The sequence below is a fragment of the Panthera uncia genome, chromosome A2 (assembly GCF_023721935.1).
Source record: "Panthera uncia isolate 11264 chromosome A2, Puncia_PCG_1.0, whole genome shotgun sequence".
Lineage (NCBI taxonomy): Eukaryota > Metazoa > Chordata > Mammalia > Carnivora > Felidae > Panthera > Panthera uncia.
The window spans coordinates 139941316-139961600 of record NC_064816.1 but is presented as its reverse complement, the minus strand read 5'-3'; the positions used below and the strand labels follow the sequence as shown (position 1 = coordinate 139961600).

The following is a 20285-nucleotide window of genomic DNA, read 5'->3' as shown; positions in this document are numbered from 1 at the left end:
GCGCAATTCCAGAATTTTTTTTCATCTTGTAAGGCTGAAACTATAACCATTAAACAGCTCCCTCTCTTCCTGTCCCCTAGTCCCCATCAACCATTATTCTACTTTATGTTTCTATGATTTGACTACTCTAGATATGTCATACAAGTGAAATCATATGGTATTTGTCCTTTTGTGACTCACTTAGCATAATGTTCTCAAGGTTCATCCATGTTGTAGCATTTGTCAGAATTTCCTTCCTTTTCAAGGCTGAAAAACATTCCATTTTATGTATATACTACATTTTATTTATTCACTCATCTGTTGATGGACATTCGGACTGCTTCTACCTCTTGGCTATTGTAAGTAATGCTGCTATGAACATAAGTGTACAAATATCTCTTCAAGATCCTGCTTTCAGTTCTTTTGGATTGAGAAGAATTCTCAACACTGTCCTTTTCCCCACTGGATGGTCTTTGGTACCCTTATTGAAAATCATTTGAGGGGCGCCTGGTGGCTCAGTCGGTTAAGCGTCTGACTTCAGCTCAGGTCATGATCTCACAGCTCAGAGGCTGGAGCCTGCTTTAGATTCTTTCTATGTCTCCCTCTCTTTTCTGCCCCTCCCCCGCCTGTGCTCGCTCGCTCTCTTCTCTCTCTCTCAAAAATAAACATTAAAAAAATTAAAAAAAAAAAAAAAAGAAAGAAAATCATTTGAGCATATATGCAAGGGATTTATTTTGGGCCCTCTCCTCTATTCCATTGATCTCTTTATGTCAGTACCATACTGTTTTGATTACTATGGCTTTCTAATAATTTTGAAATTGGGAAGTGTAAGACCTCCAACTTTGTTCTTTGTCCAAGATTATCTTGGCTATTCGGGGTCTTTTGAGATTCCATGTGAATTTTAGGGTAGATTATTTTATTTTCACAAAAAAAGTCATTAGAAGTTTTGATAGGGATTGCATCATATCTATAGATTGCTTGGAGTAGTATTGACATCTTAACAATTTAAGTCTTCCAGTCCATGAACATGAGATGTCTTTACATTTATTGGTGTTTTTAATTTCTTTCAGTAACATTTTATAGTTTAAGTATTATAGTCTTTTTGATGCATCTATAAATGAACAAACTTGTACTTTATTTTTTTTAATATAATTTTCATGTATGGTATGTATGTATTTTCAAGTAATCTCTACACTCAGTGTAGGGCTCAAACTCACAACCCCAAGATCAAGAGTCACATGCTCCACCAACTGAGCCAGCCAGGTGCCCCTAAAGACTTTTAGTTGTTGTTGTTGTTGTTGTTGTTGTTGTTGTTATTGTTTTAATGTTTATTTATTTTCGAGTCAGGAAGGGGTCGAGGCAGGGGATGGGGGGGAACACAGAATCTGAAGCAGACTCCAGGCTCTGAGCTGTTAGCACAAACCCAGGAACCGTGAGATCATGTCCTGAGCCAAAGTTGGATGCTTAACCGACTGAGCCACCCAGGTGCCCCTCAACTTGCACTTTTATTTTTTATTTATTTATTTTTTTAATGTTTATTTTTGAGACAGAGAGAGACAGAGCATGAACGGGGGAGGGGCAGAGAGAGAGGGAGACACAGAATTGGAAGCAGGCTCCAGGCTCTGAGCCATCAGCCCAGAGCCTGACGCGGGGCTCGAACTCACGGACCGCGAGATCGTGTCCTGAGCTGAAGCCGGATGCTTAACCGACTGAGCCACCCAGGCACCCCCAACTTGCACTTTTAAAAGCTGTTTTATTGTATATATTATACATATACATAGTAAATTTCTCGAAAGATACACAGCTAGGATCAGGATCGGAGAGGAGGGAAGACTTTTCACTTTTTATTTCATAACTTTCTCTACTTTTTTTCAGGAGCATGTGGTATACTTTTATAAATAACCCAGACCTAGTTTTTAAAGGGGGAAGAAAATAAAGGTTAGGCGATGGTACAAGGGTTACTTTTCTGAGACTTGATTTCTTAATCTTACTTTGCAAAATGGTTTACTTTCTCATCTCCCGGAGTTTCTCCAGTAATTGTGTTAATTTGTTAAAATCCCAAACCTATGAGTGATGTTATTTTGCAGCTTACTAAGTGTCTTAACATCATGTCCCCAAAGTAACTGACTTTTAGCCACAGATCAAGTGACATGCATGACTGAAACATAGCATGTGACTACCTTCATGCCACATTTTGGCAGAAGAAGGGAATTTCCCCTTTTCTAGATAGGTGTGTACTGACTGGGATAACTTCACAAAATTATGTTCTTTTCACTATGAGTCTTCACAGTAGAAGTAGAATTCCACCTACAAGCTGTCTCAGGAGAAAGAGTGTGGCTTCTTTCTGCTATTTTTTGCTGTATTCCATCTAGTATTGGTCAGTAGAAGAGCAGGATCAGACTGGCTCTAATTTCCATAAAGCAAATGGGAGTCTGGGGAGAGAACCTTCAAAGGACTAGGCTTACAGTCAAGGCTGTTGGCTTGAATGTTGTCACTGAACTTCAGCTTATTCATCTGCAAAATAGGGTTAGTAATACCTATCTTATTCACAAGGGTTATTATGAGATACCACATGGAAATCTGAAGATTTGTCACGTAGTAGGTGATCAGTGAATGTTAACTTTCTCCATGGAAAAGAACCTGCTGGAATGTCATTATGCACTTACAAAGCTAGCCGGAGCATGTCTCCTGACAGCTCTAAGGCAACCACCCACACATTCTAAAATAAGTCTCCACCAAACCTGTATTCCCTTATCTGGGCTAATCTGTGACAAATAGAATGATAGAGAAAGTCAGAAAAGTCATGGAATTCCCTAACTTAAGGAGAACTGAGGGGCACGGAAAAGGAACCCAAACAATGCAATGTTACAAACAAAAACATCTGTGATCTTTGCCCTGTGATAGGGGGAAATGAAGATGCACTACCAACTTGGCCTACTTGATCTCTCACCGCTGAACAAGTTTTGCAGCTCCTCCTATAGTAGGCTGTGACAGTGGTGGGAAATGAACAGAAGTTGTAATGTTAAGGTGCTAGAGAAAAGGTTTGAGATTGCTCACCTCCTCATAGTAATTCTCTTTCTCTAGTATGCACGTTGCCCTTGAACCTTCTGTTCCATGCATGACTCAGTCTCCCTTTTGAAGTTGAGGTCCTGTAACTCCTGCCTCAACGTGTTGCTTTGTTTGCCATTCTAGCAGGGAAGGTAAACTGGTTCAGTTTCATTTCAGCAAGTCCAAGCCTGTTTTTCACATAGTACTGGTAATTAATTAATTCCCTAACATCTTTAGTTGGTCAGCTTCTGCTGGGGCTTTTCATTCTGCAATAATCATTCTTGGTCTCCAAGCACCACTAATTATGACTAGAAGAAATCCTGCCATCATTTCCCATTTCTCTATGTTGGTGTTTATTCTCTGACTCTTATCACTTGCATGATGATCTCAAGGTCAGAAGATGTTGAATAAAGGAAGCATGGACACTAGAGTTAGAGGCCAGTATGGGGCTGTCTTCTTGCTCAAGTTGTTAGTTAGAGCCTGGTTACTCTCCATTATGCACCAGAACGTTGGGTGAAAAGGGTTGCATTTCTCAGCAAACCGCTACTAGGATTATGGGGTTTGAGGAATGGTCACCATAAAAGTATTCAGAAGTATGGTGAAAGGATTGGAATTGTGGGACTGGAAGCCAGAAAACAGAACCTAGAAAAATAGTGGCCATTTTAAATGAATGAAATGGAAAATAATTGCCAGAAGGTTTGAGGCAGAAAACAAAATACTTGTAGCTTTTACGTTTTTCTTTTTTAAAAAAATTCATTTCTTTGGGCTTAATCACCAAGGAAGGACACATTAAACATTTGGCTGCAGCTCCGGACACCAGAGCACTTGCCCACAGGACTAGGAGTGGAGCTGAGCTGGTTCGAGATGCTGGCCTTACCCCTCCTTCACCCTGGCTCACCACAGATCTCTGTGCTTGCATTTTGGTTTCGGCACTTTTCCTCCTGTGTCACAAGAGAGGCAAGGAGTGGAGTTATCGTGCTCTTCCAGATTAAACCAAGCTGTCTGTTTGAGAAGGGTCGAATTTAAAACACATAAGGCTTTAGGATAGCAAAAGAATCTTCAGTCCCCATTGCTGTCCCACGGTTTAACTGTTTCCTGTTATCGTAGTTCGTTACAATAGAATGCCTCACAGTGGCTTCTTTTGGGTTACACATCTTTTTCCTTTGTGACAGTGGAAGCGTGAGTGATATGTGCTCGCCGCCCCAACTACCTCCTTTGTAGTCAGTATTGATTTGGAAATAGACTGAGGAAGGTAATGGTTGTATTTGAAACATGTTAAATTCACAAATGGCAGAATTTCAATAAACCCAGAAGACTTCGTCATTTTCATTACATTGTTAAGATGAAGAGAGACTGGAAGAAAGTTTCTAGAATATTCTGTCGAATTGAATCCTGGAGTCTAAATCAAGGTTCATAATGATATTTCAGACCTTATAATAGGTGGGGAAATCCAGATGTAGGCACTAAGGGGATAGTTCTCATTCCACCTTCTTCTCTGTGGAGTCATTGTTAGCAGTTCCTTCCCGGGTGTTTAACTGTTAAGAGAAGGAGAGAGCACTTTTCTTCTGAAGATGAACCCTAGGTGGGAGTCTGTGGTTCCTAAGTTTTTCTGAGCCAAAGAGAGGGTTGCAGAAGGATGAGCATATTAGGAAGTACTTCCTTTTCCACTGTTTTTAGCTTAGCTTTGTGTTTAGTTACCAACACTGGTTATGCAGACTGACAACAAAAGAATGAAGCGAGCATCAACTGATTTCTTGGTGACTGTTTTGGACAAAAGAGGCCTTTTGAAAAAACGGGGTCAGATGAATATTGGGCTATTCAAACCCCATCTCACTGCTTGCCTAAGGACCAAGTCCTGCTTCCTCCTTCTCCCTTTCTACATGTCTTAAGCCTTTCCTATCTCCTCTCCCTTCTCCTCCCCCAGGAGGAAACCCTGAGCAGCCTGTTCAACTAGAAAATCAATGACTGATAGAGGCTTAGTTGCTGGACTGGGCTTTGTAAACAAAATCTGCCTTTGGAAGAGAACGAGGAAACCAGGGTCTCTTAGTTCAGCTTGTAGAGTTAAAATTATCAGCCTTAGGTGGATATGCTTGCTTTTTTACTTGGGAGTTCTGGCTTTCTTGTGTTTATGTCAGGGACTTCAACGAAGTGTCGAACTGATATAATCCTCCAGACATTATGAGGTCAGTAATAGATGCGGCAACTGAAGCAGCTTGGTAACTCGCCCAAGAGCGGTGGACCCAAGATTCAAACCTTGGCAGTTTTTCTCCATACACTCTTTGGAAAGCATACAGCATATAATTATTCTCATATGCAGTAGTTAGTATTTGCCTTTGAGTTACAGAAAGATCAGAAGCAGTCAAGAGACAGTAGAGAGAGCTCCAAGCAGAGCTGAGATCCTTCTCTGTGTACTTCAGTGTTGCGGTTGTTTTTCAGCATATTGTATCTTTCTCCTGAGTCAGGGAACCATCCTGCCTTTTCTTTTCCAGTGCTGAGGAATGTAAACAAGTTTGCTGGGCCTTGCGAGACTTCACCAGGTTGTTTCGATAGCTCACACTCCTGCACTGTGCCTGTCACCCAGGTGAGTGTCTCACCTTTTTCCCTGGCTGTCAGGAATGCTTGGGGATGACGTAGGTTTTAATGCCCATCATGGGACTTATACTATAGCTGGTCAGGGAAGGACTTAACAGTTTAACACTGCTGAACAGCTAGGAAATGCAGGGCCCTGATTTTCTTGGGCTAAGGCAGCCAGTATTGTCAGCTGCTTTTGCATGCCGTCTTCACCCCCACAGGAAAGTTATTATAGAAGAGCTAAAATAAATAAATAAATAAAAATCTTCCTGTAATCTTCTTACAGACATTTTAGGGTGGTAAATGTGTATATTAAACGAATTAAGTATTTTTTAACCTGGCTACCTTGGTGAAAACAGTGCTGACCTGTTTCGACTGTGATTACCTGACACCATTTTCCTAAAATTGACCTTCTAGATCAATGAGCAAAGATACTTATTCTTACCACGTTTATAGTCTAGATGCTGAAATGCCAGGTTTTTATCACTTTTATCGTCTGAATGCTGAAATGACCAAGGCCAGAGGTATAGGAAAGGTGTAGGAAAGCCTCTTTGTCTAGCTCTTGATCATCAGTTTTTCTCCCATGTGCTTCCTAACACTCGTTCTGAGGTAAAGCAAGAAGCTTAACTGAGGACAGAAAGGACTGGGTAGTGGGATTTGGGTGCCAATTTCTTCACTGAGAGAAGAAAGGCAGCTCTCCTCTTAAGCCCCACCTTTGATGTCTTAGGCAGAATTTATTCTCCCAGGAGGCAATTCTCAATGAATGTGCAGCACCTCCCTGGCGGTTTCTGTTATTAAATGCACCAGTAGATCAAGGGACTCTTCAGCAGTGCCTAACCACACCAGAAATTATTTCTAAACTTTGGTTCTTTAATAAGTAGTGATATCATTTGGGATCTTCAAGTTTTGCAGTGTCAGGAATAGCTAACATTGATACACTCAGGCTTCTCAGTGGACAGCTATGAATGTTGATAGCTAACGTTTATGGTGCCTTTACTGTGGGTCAGATACTGTTTCCAGTGCTTTATAAGATAATCCTCAGGCGGTTCTGTGAGTTAGTGACCGTTTTTATTCCCATTTTACAGGGGAATAGAGGTTCCAAATGTTAAACGATTTGCGTGATTGTCACAGTCGGTAATTTATAGAGCTACGATTCAGGTGTGGACATTGTGGTGCCAGAGTCCTCACTTTTAACCATGGTACTTCATACTTTTACATAGTACCTTTTCATACAGACTAAATCAGTGGTTTTTAAAATTTTGTGAGCAGGCAGAGTCTTCCTTCAGGCTAAACTCTTGCATGAAACCCCAGTATATAAACAGACTGAAATCGATATTTTGTGGTTGGTTTGGGGTGGGCAGCCTGGACCTGTTGGTTCGCTCTACCCCCAACATACATTCCCTAGTTTCCACAGCACACTCAGAATCAGAAAAGGGCTGCAGACTGTATCGTTAAAGCAGAAGCTGTCTTGAAATCACAAGTAAAACATCCAACTTCTTCTTTTTTTTTTTTTTTTTTTAAACTGAGTCCTTGTTGCAGAGGGTAGAATGAGGTACCTGAGCAAGTAGAGAAACGTCTGCCTTGACTTTGTAAGAAGCTTACTATGTCCTGGACCACAATTATTGACTGTTTCCTCTCTTTTGTCAGGAATGTCTTTTTTAATTAGAAGACAGGAAGAAAACAAAAACCAGACTGTGTCCCACAATCAGAAACCTCCATTGTGGCAGAGGGGCCTTCACCGCCACCAGGGCGTCCCGCCAGACAGGGAGAGACTCCAGCCTTCAGAGGCCATCCTGAGGAGTTCCTGTTTGGGGGTGTGAGGGAAAATCAGCGCGGTTTAAAAAAAAGATGGCTGTGGCCTGTCCGGTGTGGTGGGAGGGGAGCTGGTTTCCTGGTGAACTTGTTTCAAAAGGAAAAGTAATTTTAAAGAAATAAAAAAGGAAACAAAAAAAAGGAAAACTAAACTGAAACCAGAACTGAAACGTTCACTTGGCAGCAGTGACATGCACACATGCACACACGTACCTACACACACATGCTAACATGCATGTGCACATACAATAAAATAAAAGTACAAATTTTTATGAAGCAGAAACCATTTACTTAGGGAAAATGGGAATTCAGATGAAATCGCTGCAATTGGAAGAAAAGGGTCAGGATCCTCTCTTACGGTTTTCTATTGTTTTTTTCCTCTCTTTCTCTCCCACCCTCCCTTCTTGCCCTTTCCCCCTCCTCTTTTAACAAAAACGAGTAGAAATTTATCGCACTCTCCCAGCGTTTCTTCCCACCTCTAGAGTTGCTCAGACGAGGAGCCTGTTTGTTTTATATCATGGTCACATCAGTGATACCAGGACCTGTGAGGGCCAAAATTCATGTATATCCCAACCCTGACTCTATCCAATCTCTAAATCCACTTCCAATCCACAGTGGGTTGTCATCAGCCAAAATTAGGGTGAGTGGGATATAAATGTATATTCTGAGTTTTAGGTTTTTTTAAGAATTTTTTTTTTTTTTTTTAATTTTTCACCCACAGACAGGAGAGAGGGAAAAAGGAGGGTGGGTGGGAATATGAGGGAAAGTGTTTACAGGGCTAACTGTATTTTACTAAAAAATGTGGAAATTATTTGACTTTGTTGGGGGGTGAGGCGGGAGAGGGAAGCCCAAAGCTGATCTTAATGTTTTAAAGGAGTTGTAGCCCTGCACAGGTGTTAGATTTGAGGGCACTGTTCTGTCTGGTGTTACAGCCATCTCAAGAACAAATCAACAGCAACAAAACAAACAAAAAAAAAAAAAAAAGAAAAGAAATAAATTTTTAAAATTTAATCAGTGTTTGTTTTTCCTTCCTTTTACTGCCTCAGAGCTCTGAAATGACACAGCTAGACGACACGAGTGAGCAGTCTTAGCCACTACCTGGTAGACGGCTGCCTATGGAGTTTAAACAGCAGGCCCCTGCTCTTGGTGCCACGGACCCTTCATATTTCAGGGGAGTGGCTCATTCTGCATCTTTTATTCTTCTAGTTCACCCTAAAGCTCATGCTACATTTGTGGTACGTATATTCTTTCTCCTGTGGCCACCCAAGTAGATGGATTAATTCCTAACCTACCGAGTACAATATTTGGTCTTTGAAAAAAAGAAACCTGTATTGCAGTATGCTTGACATAGAATAAGCTGCACATATTGAGGTTATACAGCTGATAAGCTTTGACATAGGATACACCCATGAAACCATTAACACAAGATAGTGAACATACCTTTACTCCCAAAAGTTTCCTCATGCCTCTTACCATCCACCCCATGCTCAAGTAGGCACTGATCTGCTTTCTGTCACTGTAGATTAGTTTGCATTTTCTTTAGTTTTATATCAATAGGATCATTCAGTATGTTAAAGTAATTGGGTTTTAAGCTAATAAGCTTGACTGCAGAGCTCTATCTAATATTGAAACCAACGAAACAAACCTTCCTGCATAACATCGGTTGTACTCAGAGTTTGACTTGGACAGGATCTTAGGCTGCATACATTTAAAAATCCACACCCTTACTTCAGCTAGCTTCCTCCTGGAAAGCAAAGCCAGCCAGTTCAGTGCTCCTGGCGCCCTACTGACTCATCAGCCTAGAAGGCAGACCCGCCCTGTGTCATGGCCCCAGAGATGGAGGGCAGGTGCTAGGGGAAATAGAGCCAGCTGATATCAGAAATCGGGTCTGGTAGAACAGCATGGAAGCGACTGGATCTTTTCAATATTTATTAACTGAAAAATACATAAAATTCCACTTCTATTCCATGTTCTTTCAAGGAGGTAGCTGCCAGCCTTAAGCATCTGGTATAATACCTATGTGCATATCTGTCTCAGATATGAGGGTGTGAGGCTCAAACTAGGGAACCCCCAAATCAGATCAGGCCCATGCCCTGTTGAGAGAGCATGGCCCACAGCACTTGACTGTTTTTGCCTGAGGAATTGGGGGGCAACCACAAGGGTGGGCCACTCTGGGACAGATCCCTCTCAGCTAGGCCCCTAGGACTGGGGGAGTTCTCTGCTCACCGGGGCTGATGGCGGAGTTCCTCCAGAGTGAGCAGAGGCGAGGCACATCCAGGAAGACTGAGCCCTGAAAGCAAAAGTGGCTTCTAGCTTCCCTCAGATGCTGCGAGGAGAGCCTGGAACACAGAGCTCTCTTCCCTCTCCTTAGCACAAATCCACTTCCAGAAGACCCAGAAAGAGGACCTGCAAGCCAGTCAGGTGCCAACTGGGGCCATTGCACCTCCACATGAATCCACACAGACACCTGGGAAGCCCATGCCAGTCACTATCCGCAGTCTCATTGTTGCATGCCGACTGGGTGCATGGGCCAGGCCCCCTGGCCAGCACCAAGACCTGCCACAGGAGGGGCCTGGGCCACAGGCTGCAACCGCTGCTGGGACTGCCAGATGTGATGGAGCTCCTTGAACTGTTCCACCATGTGGTCTTTGAGGTCTGGGTTTGAGATCTGTAGCCGGATACTATCAGCTGACCAAGAAAGCTCCCCTGAGAACATCTCCAGCAACAGCCGAGCTGCTACAGGCACCACCTGGGAGGCAAAGAGGGACAGGAGAACCTTGGCGGGACTGTCAAATCTAGTTGTGCCTGAGGCATCCATCAGGAAGAAGGGCTACCAATTTCTCCTTCATACAAAGGCTAGTTACGTGTGGACAGCCCTGGGCCTTGATTATCTTTGGCCGCCAAGTTCACACTGCTCAGAGAGCCCTGAGCCTCCACCCTGGGGCAAGAGCTGAGCCCCAGGATTTCCCAATATTCAAGCCAAAGCAGAGTGGGGGCTTGAGAGAGGAGATGGTGGTATACCTGTACAGTGATGAGCTTCTTCTCTCGGGGTTTGAGGTCAGGCCACTCCTCCCCAAAGCAGAAGAAGATCTCAAATGGTGGCGGGGTGTTGGTCTGGCCCTTCTGGAACAGGATGAGCTCTGCAGCAAGATCAAGACCCTTAGAGGCTAGAACCATGCTCCCGGGCGACAGGAAGCCAGGAGGAACATAATGTGGGTCCCTCACCATTGAGAAAATGCTCCAGGCTGAAGAGCTTGGTTTTGACCTCCCGCTGGATGGGGTTGGGCTGTGAGCCGTGGGCTGAGGCACAGGGCCCGCTCCAGAACACCTTGCACTGGCACAGGCGGATGGCATACAGATCTTGGCCTTGCAGCTGGAGTATAAGCCCGCGGTCCAGGACATCCAGCAACTGGTTTGTGTAGAAGCGTTGCTTGTCGCTGGGGATGTCCTCAGGGCTGGGGAAGCGCACTTGCTCCAGGCTCACGGGGCCAAAGAGCTCTACCTGCTCTTGGGTGGCCTCCAGCTGGCTGTAGAAGAGCCGGCAGCCCTGTGGGTTGCTGATGGTGAGGGCACGGGGTGGCCGCCCCCGGTACTGGAACTTGATCTCCAGGTCAGTCACTGTGGGGCAGAGGGCAGGCCCACCCAGTCTGTGAGCCCTGTGCCGCCTCATTCTGCAGCCCACTGACTTGCTCTCTGCCCAGCAGCCAGGCCATCTCGTCAGCTCTCCCACTTAGATCTCCCCCCACCCAAGGAGGGACTGGCTTGAGCATCTTTGCTCTTCATCCTCCACCCTTCTTGCAAACCAACCCCCGCCCCAGCACTGTTTTTGGACACAGCAACCACCCCCCACCCCCCCACCCCCAGCTCTCCTGTGGGTCCTTACAAGGCAGCATGTGGGGGCTGATCAGCAGGTCGGGCAGGAGTTGTTCGCCTGTGGGGGGCAGGCTGGCAGCCAGGGACCCAGGCTGCAGGCTCGGCAGGACCGCAGGGAGAAGCTCCCCAAAGCCAGCAGGGTTGCCAGGGGTGGGGCCCAGGAGGCTGGGGTCTGGTGCAGGAGGGCCCAGCACCACAGGTGGCTGGAGAGTGGGTGGCCACTTGACATCCTCTTTGGGTAAGGAATAGGGTGCCATGGGGGGGCCAGGTTGCACTGCTTCTACAGAGGTTGGGGGCAAACAGAGCTTTAATGCCACTTCTGGTAACTGCCCCCTAGGCCCACCTACTCTTGGCCCTGGGCCTCCCTTCAGCCCCCTCCCAGGTGCCTGTGGTACCTGCAGCTTCTCCTTACTCTAGGCCCCCAACCACACCACCTCCCAGCCCCACCTGTGAGGCTCAGGCTTGGTAACATCCTCTGGAGCTGAAGAGAAGACAGGCAAAGGAGAAGGGAAGAGGCCAGAGAGAGAGAAGGGAGGCCAGGTTAATGAATTGATCTGATGCTAAAGAAATAACACATGAGCACCACAAAAGGCAATTCCCCAGTGTTCAGCTTAGCAAGGCCAGACCCTGCCTCCAGTCCCAGCTCTGCCCTCCCAGGCAGGTCAGTGAGCTCTCAGGGCCTCTGTTTCCTCATCTGCCTTCTACAGGTAGTAATACCTACTCAGCCCCAACTCCTGAGGGTGTGTCAGATGACATCTGGTCATGTTTTGTACCAACAAAGCCCTAAGGAGATTCAGGGTGCTGACTGTGTTCCTATCAGAACTCCCAAGAAGAAGCTCCAGAGAAGAGCTACAGAAAGGGCAGTAGGGCCCTGGAGGAAAGGGGCCGCTTAATCCTAAAGCAGAGCAGGACAGCAGAAAGGCCGTAACAAGGCCCAGCATGGCAGTGCAGGCAGACACTGCCAAGAGTGGCCCGGAGCTCACCTCTTCCTCTTCCTCCTCCTCCTCCTCTCCTGCACCAAAAGCGTAATCCTCACTGGGCTGTGACTCTGCAGAGCAGGGAGAGAAAACGAAAACAGAAACGCAGTCAGTGGAGGAGGAGGAGGAGATGGGAGAAGGCCATCAGGGCTCCATGGGGCAGCTCCTGCTGTGGCTTCTTCCCTGCCGAGAGCTGCCCAAACAGGAAGGTGGAAGGCCATACAGCCACCAGGAATCACTAAGGACCTCTCCGACCCCATGGCACTAAGCTCCTTAGGCCACTAGACCTACACTCACTGGAGCCAAGAACAAGGGCAAGGTGAGCAAGATAGACACAAAGCCTGGTCTGTGCCAAGCCATCCCGGGCCTCACAAATGGTCTGTCGCAGGCCACTCCTGGAAGCCCGGGGTGTAATGACCTCGCAGGCCCAGGGCCCTGGGCCTTCCCGCACAGTTTCCTTAGGTGGCCCATGGGGTCAGGGGTGATACCTGCAGGAGCGTGGCCATTAGAGCAGACCTCGTAGATCTTGTAGGGCTGAGGTGGCATGTCCCGGGGTCCATCATAGATGAGGCGGAAGTCACGGCTCTTGTTAAGGGCACAGCGCAGGTTGGCCTTCCACTTGGCCGGGTCTGCCTCATCCACCCCTTCGGTGTACTTTCCTGTCTCCTTGGCCCAGGCCTGGGCAGGAAGAAAAGATAAGGCAACCACAGAGAACCTCGACCCTCACCAAAGCCCCAGCTCCTCCTGGCCTCTGGGAGTCACTGCTGAGCCAGTGAGACCTTCAGGGACACACAGCCTGACCTGAGTGTCCCTCTGCAAGGTAGGGATACGACTCTAGGCCTTCCCAGCCCTTAGGGCTCCAAGAAACTAAAGGAAACCTAAGTGCTTTGAAAGGCATCTTACCCACTGCTCCTGCAAGGGTAAATAAGGTAAAATCTCTAAGGAGAATGGTGGATGAGAACATAGGATCTGGAGTGGGACCGGGTTTGAATCTGGAAACTGCCACCCACCAGCTTTGTGCCAGGGGCATGTCACTTTGCCTCTTTTTGCTGTGATGTCCTCATCAGAGTGCCCACCTCACAGGGTGGTAGCAGAGACTCCAAGGCCCATAAAGCACTCAGAACTGTGCCTGCACTTTGGATGGGCTCCATACACTTTAGCCGTTGGTATTATTTTTGAGGGTCAGTTGGTTAATACCAGGATTACAAAGGTTTCTTCCCTTTAACGTAGCAATTCGACTTCCAGGAATTTATCCTAGGGGTACAGAAGCATCCACACAAAATTCTGCACATAAACAAGGTTTATTCATTGCAGCACTCTTTGTAAAAGCGGAAGACCCCAAATAAGTGTCCCTCAATGGGAACTAGTTAAATTATGGCCAATCCTTAGAACGGAATAGTGGGCAGCAAGAAAAAAAAGGGGGGGGGGCTTTTGATATCCTAACGTCATAATCTTCAAGAAATACGAGGTACCGGAGGGTATGTATACACCTATGATTTTGTGAAAAGCAGGAGAAAAGATAGGTACATATCTGCACACATGCACAAAAATCTCTCAGGAAGGATAAACAAGACACTGACAATACTAACTGCCTCCAGGGAGGGAAGGGGTGGCTGAAGACAGGGGTGGGAGGGAGACTTTGCTGCAAACCATTTTACACTTTTTAAATTTTGAATTGTGTTACCTCGTCAAAAATAAGAAACGGATTTGAAAAGAACCTTCAAAGGGTAAATATCAACCTGCAAAGACTAAGGAGACCCTATCCAAATGTTTAAAAATAAGGATTCTCTTCGACGCAGCAATGTTGAACTCTAGGAACTAATCCCAAAGAAAATCATTTAAGATGTACAAAGGGTAAGAGTTTAGAGGGTATCCGTGGCAACGGGTCTTCGACACTGAAACACTAAGCACTAAGCAATGTGAAGTGTCCAAAAACTGGGTTTGGATATCTAAACTGCTAAGCCCCGCACTGGTCACGGAAAGTGACGTGGCATTTAGGGCAGAGGAAAGCTGGTTCCGATATTGGATGGTGAAAAGTGCAGGATATTCCAGGTTGATTCCATTTTTGAATTTTATAGACACACATGCAGAAAACTGAACATACAAGCAAAAAATATCCATAGTTGTTATGTGCACTCCAAACACGCACACTGCACACATACTCGTGTGATGAGAAAGTGACAAGAAAAGGGAGGAGGAGGAGGAGGAGGAGTTACAGGAAGGTCTCCTGGGGGCCTTTCAGTCCCCACCTTGCTCTGGGCACAAGGTTAAAAAAAGGCACACTGCAGGGGTGCCTGGGTGGCTCAGTCAGTTAAGCATCCGACTTAGGCTCAGGTCACGATTGCACAGTTCATGGGTTTGAGCCCGGTATCGGGCTCTCTGCTGTCAGCATAGAACCCGCTTCAGATACTCTGTCTCCCTCTCTCTCTCTCTTCCTCCCTTGCTCTCACACACACACACACTCTCTCTCTCATAAACAAATAAACATAAAAAAAAATTTTTTTTAAAGCACACTTTAGGGGCACCTCTTGGCTCCGTTAGAAAAAAAAAAGGCACACGGTGGTTATGCCTGCATCCCCTTAGTCCAAGCCTGGGGTCGCCTGCAGCAAGGCAGCTGGGACAGCGGTCAGTTTAAGATGTATGGCGGGGCGCCTGGGTGGCGCAGTCGGTTGGGCGTCCGACTTCAGCCAGGTCACGATCTCGCGGTCCGTGAGTTCGAGCCCCGCGTCGGGCTCTGGGCTGATGGCTCGGAGCCTGGAGCCTGTTTCCGATTCTGTGTCTCCCTCTCTCTCTGCCCCTCCCCCGTTCATGCTCTGTCTCTCTCTGTCCCAAAAATAAAAATTAAAAAAAAAAAAAAAAAAAAAAAGATGTATGGGGAGGTCCTCTTCTAGGGAGGGGGTGCATCAGAAGTCCAGGAGTACCCCCATCCTGGGCTTACCTTGAAGATGGTATTATCTCCGTCCTGGCTGGGGCCGTGCCGTGTGGCATGGCGCCAGGGGATGTAGAAGAATTTCCTCTCCCCATTGACCCACTGAAGCCCTGGGTACTGGCAGCTGTTCACCTGGGCCACCAGCCAGGGCTTGAGTCGCACACGGCGGGGTGGAGGGGGAGGCCTGGGGGCCGGCTGGTTCATGGCAAAGGGATCTGCAGGAGAAAGCCAGAGGGGGACATCAGAAGCTCTGCAGCTGGCCGCTCCCTGCAGCAGGAAGATGTGCAGGGGGCCAAGCCAGGGATTTGCTGGCTTCCTCTTCCTCTCTGGTCTGCCCAGATGCTCACGGCCAATTCTCTTTTCCAGCTGTCAGCTTTCTGGTCACAGGGTCACTGCATCTGCTTTGTGTTTGGGAGGTGGGAGAGGGGGTGGGGTTCAGATAGAGGGGATGCATGCGTGCCCCGGCCAGGCATGCTTTACCAGGTGGGGCATCAATTCCCCAGCTGCCGTGAGGCTGCAGCGGCCCAAAAGGCACAGGGCGGCCCATTGCTGCCTCACTCCACGGCTAGGCAGCCCACAGCCGGTGAGTGACTGATACACGGGGACAAAAAGCCAGTCCCCTTGCTTCAGATGGGGCAAACCGGTGCAACAGGCGCTCCAGAGCTCGGTGTGGGGTCAAACCGAAGGCCATCTGCAGCCGATGCCACTTCCTTGCTTAGCTTTCTTCCTGCCCCACCCTGCTCCCCTCCTCTCCCCACCCCTTCTGCCCTCCCTGTCCTTATCCGGAGAACTCCCTCACTATGCCCCCTTCTAGGAAACTTGGCCAAAGACCAAGTCCCAGCATGTGAATGGAGGAAGGGTTTTCACACCCACTCTTCAGAGCTTCCTTTCTTCCTCAGTTTCCCTCCAAGGATGAAGCTTCCCCACACCTGGACATCTTGAGAGAAATCCCATCAGCCCACTCAGTCTACCTCCTGCCTCACCAGGGCAGCAGCCTTAAGTGGGACTTGAGAAATACCAGCCAACTGATATACCTCAGATGTTGGAAACTTCTGTCCTCCAGCTACTTCTCCCCGACCAGCCCTGCTCTCTCCTCTGAGGGGGGTTAAGACCAGACATAAGAGGAAGGCCACTGGGGCTGTGACACAGGCGAGGGTCCAAGGGGGGGCAGGCCTGTCAGGGAAGGAATGGCTGAAGGAACTAGGGCGTCTGGATTAGTGGGTAGGGACAAGAGCTATCCTTTGTGGCACCACCATGTGACAAAAGGACTAGGGTTTGAGTCAATACCTGGACAGCCTCCACTGAGGCAGACTAGACCCAGGTTGAAAAAAATGTTAACAGCTAAAGCTATGCAATCAATAGGCTCGGCCTGGGAGCCACTGGTTTCTGGGGGGTACCTACGCCCAGGTGGGCTTCCAGGTGGCCTGCCTTAGGTGGCAGATTGACCAAGATGATCTCTCAGGCCTGGACCCTATCATTCCAGGCCTGCTGGGAGCCCTGGCCTCGGTTTCCCTGCCCAGTACCTTTTTGGCTGTGGTTGCTAAGTGCCACCTCCACGCTGCTAAGACGTCTCCATCTGCGGGCCTCTCCTCAGGGCAGTGCCCAGCTCTGGGCTAGGACAGGGAGTTTAGGAGAGCCCCCAGCCCTGCCCCCAGGCCTTAAAAGATTGAGTGTTCAGTTCCCCTTTCTACACCAGCCTCCACCCAGCCCCAGGGGAAATGAAAGTGGCCAGAACAGACAACTCGGAAATCTGACTCACTGTGAACTGGGGGAAAGCTACATGGAAAAATTCACGTTTGGGTCCCCAAGACCAAATTCTCAATCCCTCACCCCGTAGCCCATTCCCCAGTCCCCCGCTGACGGTCACTGTACATTTGGTGTGGTTCACAGCTTTGGGGATGGCCTCACCCATCCCCACCCACATTTGTATTTGTAGCTCCCACCCGCATCCTCAGACGAGAGGCCGTGGTCCTAGAATGACCGGTGATAGCCACCAAGAGCTGCCATTCTGGCTATGTGAAGTGGACAGAGGAAAGCTCTGGTGACCCAGAGGGGAAGGCAAGCTTCCCTGACGACCAGCCCCCGACACGGTCAGGCCCGCAGCTGCGCCAGGGGTGATGGAGCTGGGACACCAGACAGGCCTACTCCTCTCTCTGCCCAGGGCAAGGAGGAAGTTAGGGTGACTCCCTCCCCGGCCGCCTAGCCTGGCCCAGCAGTGCTGTTCAGTAGAAAGATGTTGAAATTATTCACGGCAGTAATGCACAATCGCTTCGGGTATTCTAAGGAGGGGAGTATGGAGAAAAGGCTCCCATAACAAGCAGCCAGGGCCAAGGGAGGGTATCCGGCAGGCAGGCCAAAGAAAGATCTTCTGCCTCAGGTGCACCAGGCCCAGGCTCAGTGTGTTTCCCAACGAGGCTTTCTCCTGCCTAGAGGTGGGCTTAGATCTGATTCAGACTATCCTAATGCCAAGAGTTCTGAATTTCAATGCGTTTGGGCCCCGTCCCACTTTCCCTCCAGGTAGAAATAGTGGCCCAGACTTCCCGGGCACCTCAGGAGCTATAGCACAGCTCTCAGAAAGTCCATCCACACTGTGCTCTGCCGGTGGGAGGACTTGATTCTTCAGTAGAGGGCGGGCTTGACCAGGGGGTCTGCCCTGACTCATTGACAGCTGAACACGTGTGCCTTCTGGAGACTTGGGGTGACATTTCTGCGGCCCCCACACCTAGGATTTGAGCCCCGGAGAGTGGGGAAAGCCAGAAGAACCTGCATCAGTTTCCACGGAAATAAGGAAAAGGTGTGGGCTGCTGAGGACCTGAGAAAGCCCTTATGGGTGAATTCTGTAACAGTGAAGCATCGAGAAGGGCAGCCCAGGAACCTCTGCTGGGGTAGGAAAGCCCCACAATTCACACCAAGGCCCTGGAATCCCCAGAGCCAACCACCTGAGGAGCCCGGAACCCTGCGGAAACCAGGGACCCCCTAGGGGAGGAGCTCTGCAGCCCGGTAGTGGGAGGAGCAGCAAGCCCCTTGCTACCTGTCTGATTCACACAGCCTCCCGGTAAATCCCACACTAAGTTCAGGGCTAAGGCAAAGGGTTCCCTGCGCCTGGCGTGACCCTAAATCCCACCGCCTCCAGGTGAGTTGACCACATCCCGAGACAAGCTGAGGCCCAGATGCCTCTCTAGGCTTCCTTCAGGGGAAGGCCAGGGCGCAGGGGGAAACCCCAAAGTAAGGCCTTTAGGCAAAAAAGGGTGGTTTCCCAGTGCCTCCCTGCACTTGACGGAGCCTTAGCGCCCCCACCGGCTAGTTCCAGGGAGGGCGGGACGATGCTTGTGGCCTTGCTGCCCCTCTATTCTCCTCCATCGGCCCCGCCTGCGTCCTGGCAGGTCCTGGTCACTTATCCCCGTTTGGGGCGCGCGGGGAGCCCCGGCCAATCCCGCGGATCCACCCCCGGGGCGCGGGCTCAGCTTCTGCCTCTTGGAACGCTCCGCGGGCTGATGGCGCCCCCTGTCTCTTCCCCCACCCTTCCGTGCCGGCCGCCCATCCCCTGCCCCTGCTCAGAGACTGCCCAGAGAGTACTGCGCGCGGTGGCGGGCACCTTCTACCCGCGTCGGCCACAGTCATCTCACTTTCCCTCTACTTTTAGACTCGTTTTAAGTTCGAGGGAAGTATGTAAGGAAACTAGTCCAAGAAGTGCGCCCCGTGATTCTTCTCTGCTACGAGGGTCAGTGCCTCTTGTTCTCGGCCACTAGTCAAAAGACGGCGCCTCCACCCGACACCATCTTCCCGCACACTCTGCCCGAATTCCTGTCATTGGCAGGTGCCCGGGGAAGAGATGCGAAGCGTGCAAAAGCGGGGAATAGGGGCTCACCCCTCTACGACCCAAGCTAGACCGCTGTCGGGCGCCCGGGCGCTCCCCATCCTTGCGGCGGCGAGACGGAGGGACAGCAGAGTAGACCTGGGGCTCCTGGCAGCGGTGACCCCTCCGCCGGTCCCCGGGCTCCCCGGGTGCCTGAGGGACGAAGGCTGCGGGTGTGAGGCACCCCAGGCTGATCCGGACGTAGGAAGCACCTTGGAGGCCGCCAGACCGGAGGGGCACGCCCTGCCGTGGGCGCTCCCTCTGCCCCCCGCCACCGCGGGAGCTAGAGCGCCCGGAGGAGCCGGACGCGGACCCCTCCCGCGCGCCCGCCGTACCTCCGTTCCCCGCCCGCCGCCGGCCGGTGCCCGCAGGGCGCGGAGAGGAGCGCGGGCGGCCGAGACCTACCTGTCTCCGATGCACCCGCGTGGCTGCGCCCGGGAGCACGGGCCGGGCGGCGGGGCCGAGCTGCGCTCTCCCGGAGCTGCGCCTCCCGCTCGCCTGGCACTTCCGCATCACCCGCCCCCGCCCCTGGATCGCGGCCGCCGAGCCTCTGCGCGCCGGCGGCGCCCCGCCCTGCCCCTCCGGACCACCCTGGGCGCCCCCGGCTCTGACCCGGCGACTGAGGGCTGCAGAGCGGGCCAGGCCGGGCCCCCCAGGGCTGCCCAAGGCCTCTGGGGGAAACGGCAGGCCGAGCGGTGGCCTGGACCGACTACTGGGCTCCTTCGGCAATCTGGAACCGCAAAATAGTCATTTGACAGCCCCAGACCCCCTCCCCACGAAGCCAAAGTGCTCGGCGGGGCCCGGGAACTTCCCCAGCCCGCGCCCTCCGGGAGTTCAAGTTCGGGTCAGACACAGGCCGTCAACAAAGTACGAACGAGGGCGCGGTAGGGCCGACCGATAGGTAGCTTCTCGGTCCTCTCCCTGCCCGCCCGCGCTCCTTGGAGGGTCGCTCCAGGGCCAAGCTGCTGGCACCTGGATCCGGACACCCCCCTCCTCGACGTGCTGGCAGACAAGGATCCTCAAGCCATTCTGTCCCTTTTTCTGAGTCTCAACCTGCCTGCCCCAGCTCTCCCTCCCTGGTTGCCTTTGGGACCTCTCAGGATCAGTGCGTGGTCTCTTGTCCCACACTTAACTGCTACCTTGACCATCCATCTGTCTTCTGAACGTTCTTTGATTTCACAAGTGGGTCTCACTCACTGGCCCCAAACTTCATACCTCCTGTTCCTTCTCCTGGAGCGTT

General features: G+C 50.0%; 2 protein-coding genes across 8 annotated transcripts in view; one reads left to right on the top strand and one right to left on the bottom strand.

Moving 5' to 3' along the window:
- The window catches only part of TNPO3 (transportin 3), a 77516-nt gene extending 70037 nt beyond the window's left edge, over window positions 1-7479 (top strand). For all 5 annotated transcript variants that reach the window (XM_049641813.1, XM_049641815.1, XM_049641816.1 and 2 more), the window contains 2 exons: window positions 5517-5608; window positions 7246-7479. In XM_049641813.1, the coding sequence (XP_049497770.1) occupies window positions 5517-5577 (61 nt within the window). In that variant the 3' untranslated portion in view covers window positions 5578-5608; window positions 7246-7479. The remainder of the gene's footprint in view (window positions 1-5516; window positions 5609-7245) is intronic.
- An 876-nt stretch (window positions 7480-8355) lies between these two features.
- Window positions 8356-19778, bottom strand: IRF5 (interferon regulatory factor 5). 3 transcript variants are annotated; one of them, XM_049641819.1, is made up of 9 exons: window positions 19451-19778; window positions 15199-15404; window positions 12749-12938; window positions 12267-12331; window positions 11731-11764; window positions 11294-11563; window positions 10636-11028; window positions 10432-10550; window positions 8356-10159 (listed from the first exon to the last, which is right to left on the bottom strand). In XM_049641819.1, exons 2-9 carry the CDS (start codon window positions 15391-15393, stop codon window positions 9911-9913), a joined length of 1515 nt encoding a protein of 504 aa, XP_049497776.1. In that variant the 5' UTR covers window positions 15394-15404; window positions 19451-19778; the 3' UTR covers window positions 8356-9910. The 3 variants fall into 3 exon arrangements, with proteins under 3 accessions (XP_049497776.1, XP_049497777.1, XP_049497778.1); XM_049641820.1 differs by lacking the exon at window positions 19451-19778 and adding an exon at window positions 16713-18202; XM_049641821.1 differs by lacking the exons at window positions 12267-12331; window positions 15199-15404; window positions 19451-19778 and having other exon boundaries at window positions 12749-12934.
- Between the last annotated feature and the right edge of the window lie 507 nt (window positions 19779-20285).

Excerpts from the sequence above, each read along its gene's own strand:
- IRF5 (XM_049641819.1), bottom strand. The coding sequence starts at position 15,393 with ATGAACCAGCCGGCCCCCAGGCCTCCCCCTCCACCCCGCCGTGTGCGA. Across the intron at positions 11,029-11,293 it reads CAGCCCCCACATGCTGCCTT|TGACTGACCTGGAGATCAAG; the intron begins GTAAGGACCCAC and ends TCTGCCCCACAG. Across the intron at positions 10,160-10,431 it reads AGAAGCTCATCACTGTACAG|GTGGTGCCTGTAGCAGCTCG; the intron begins GTATACCACCAT and ends TTTGCCTCCCAG.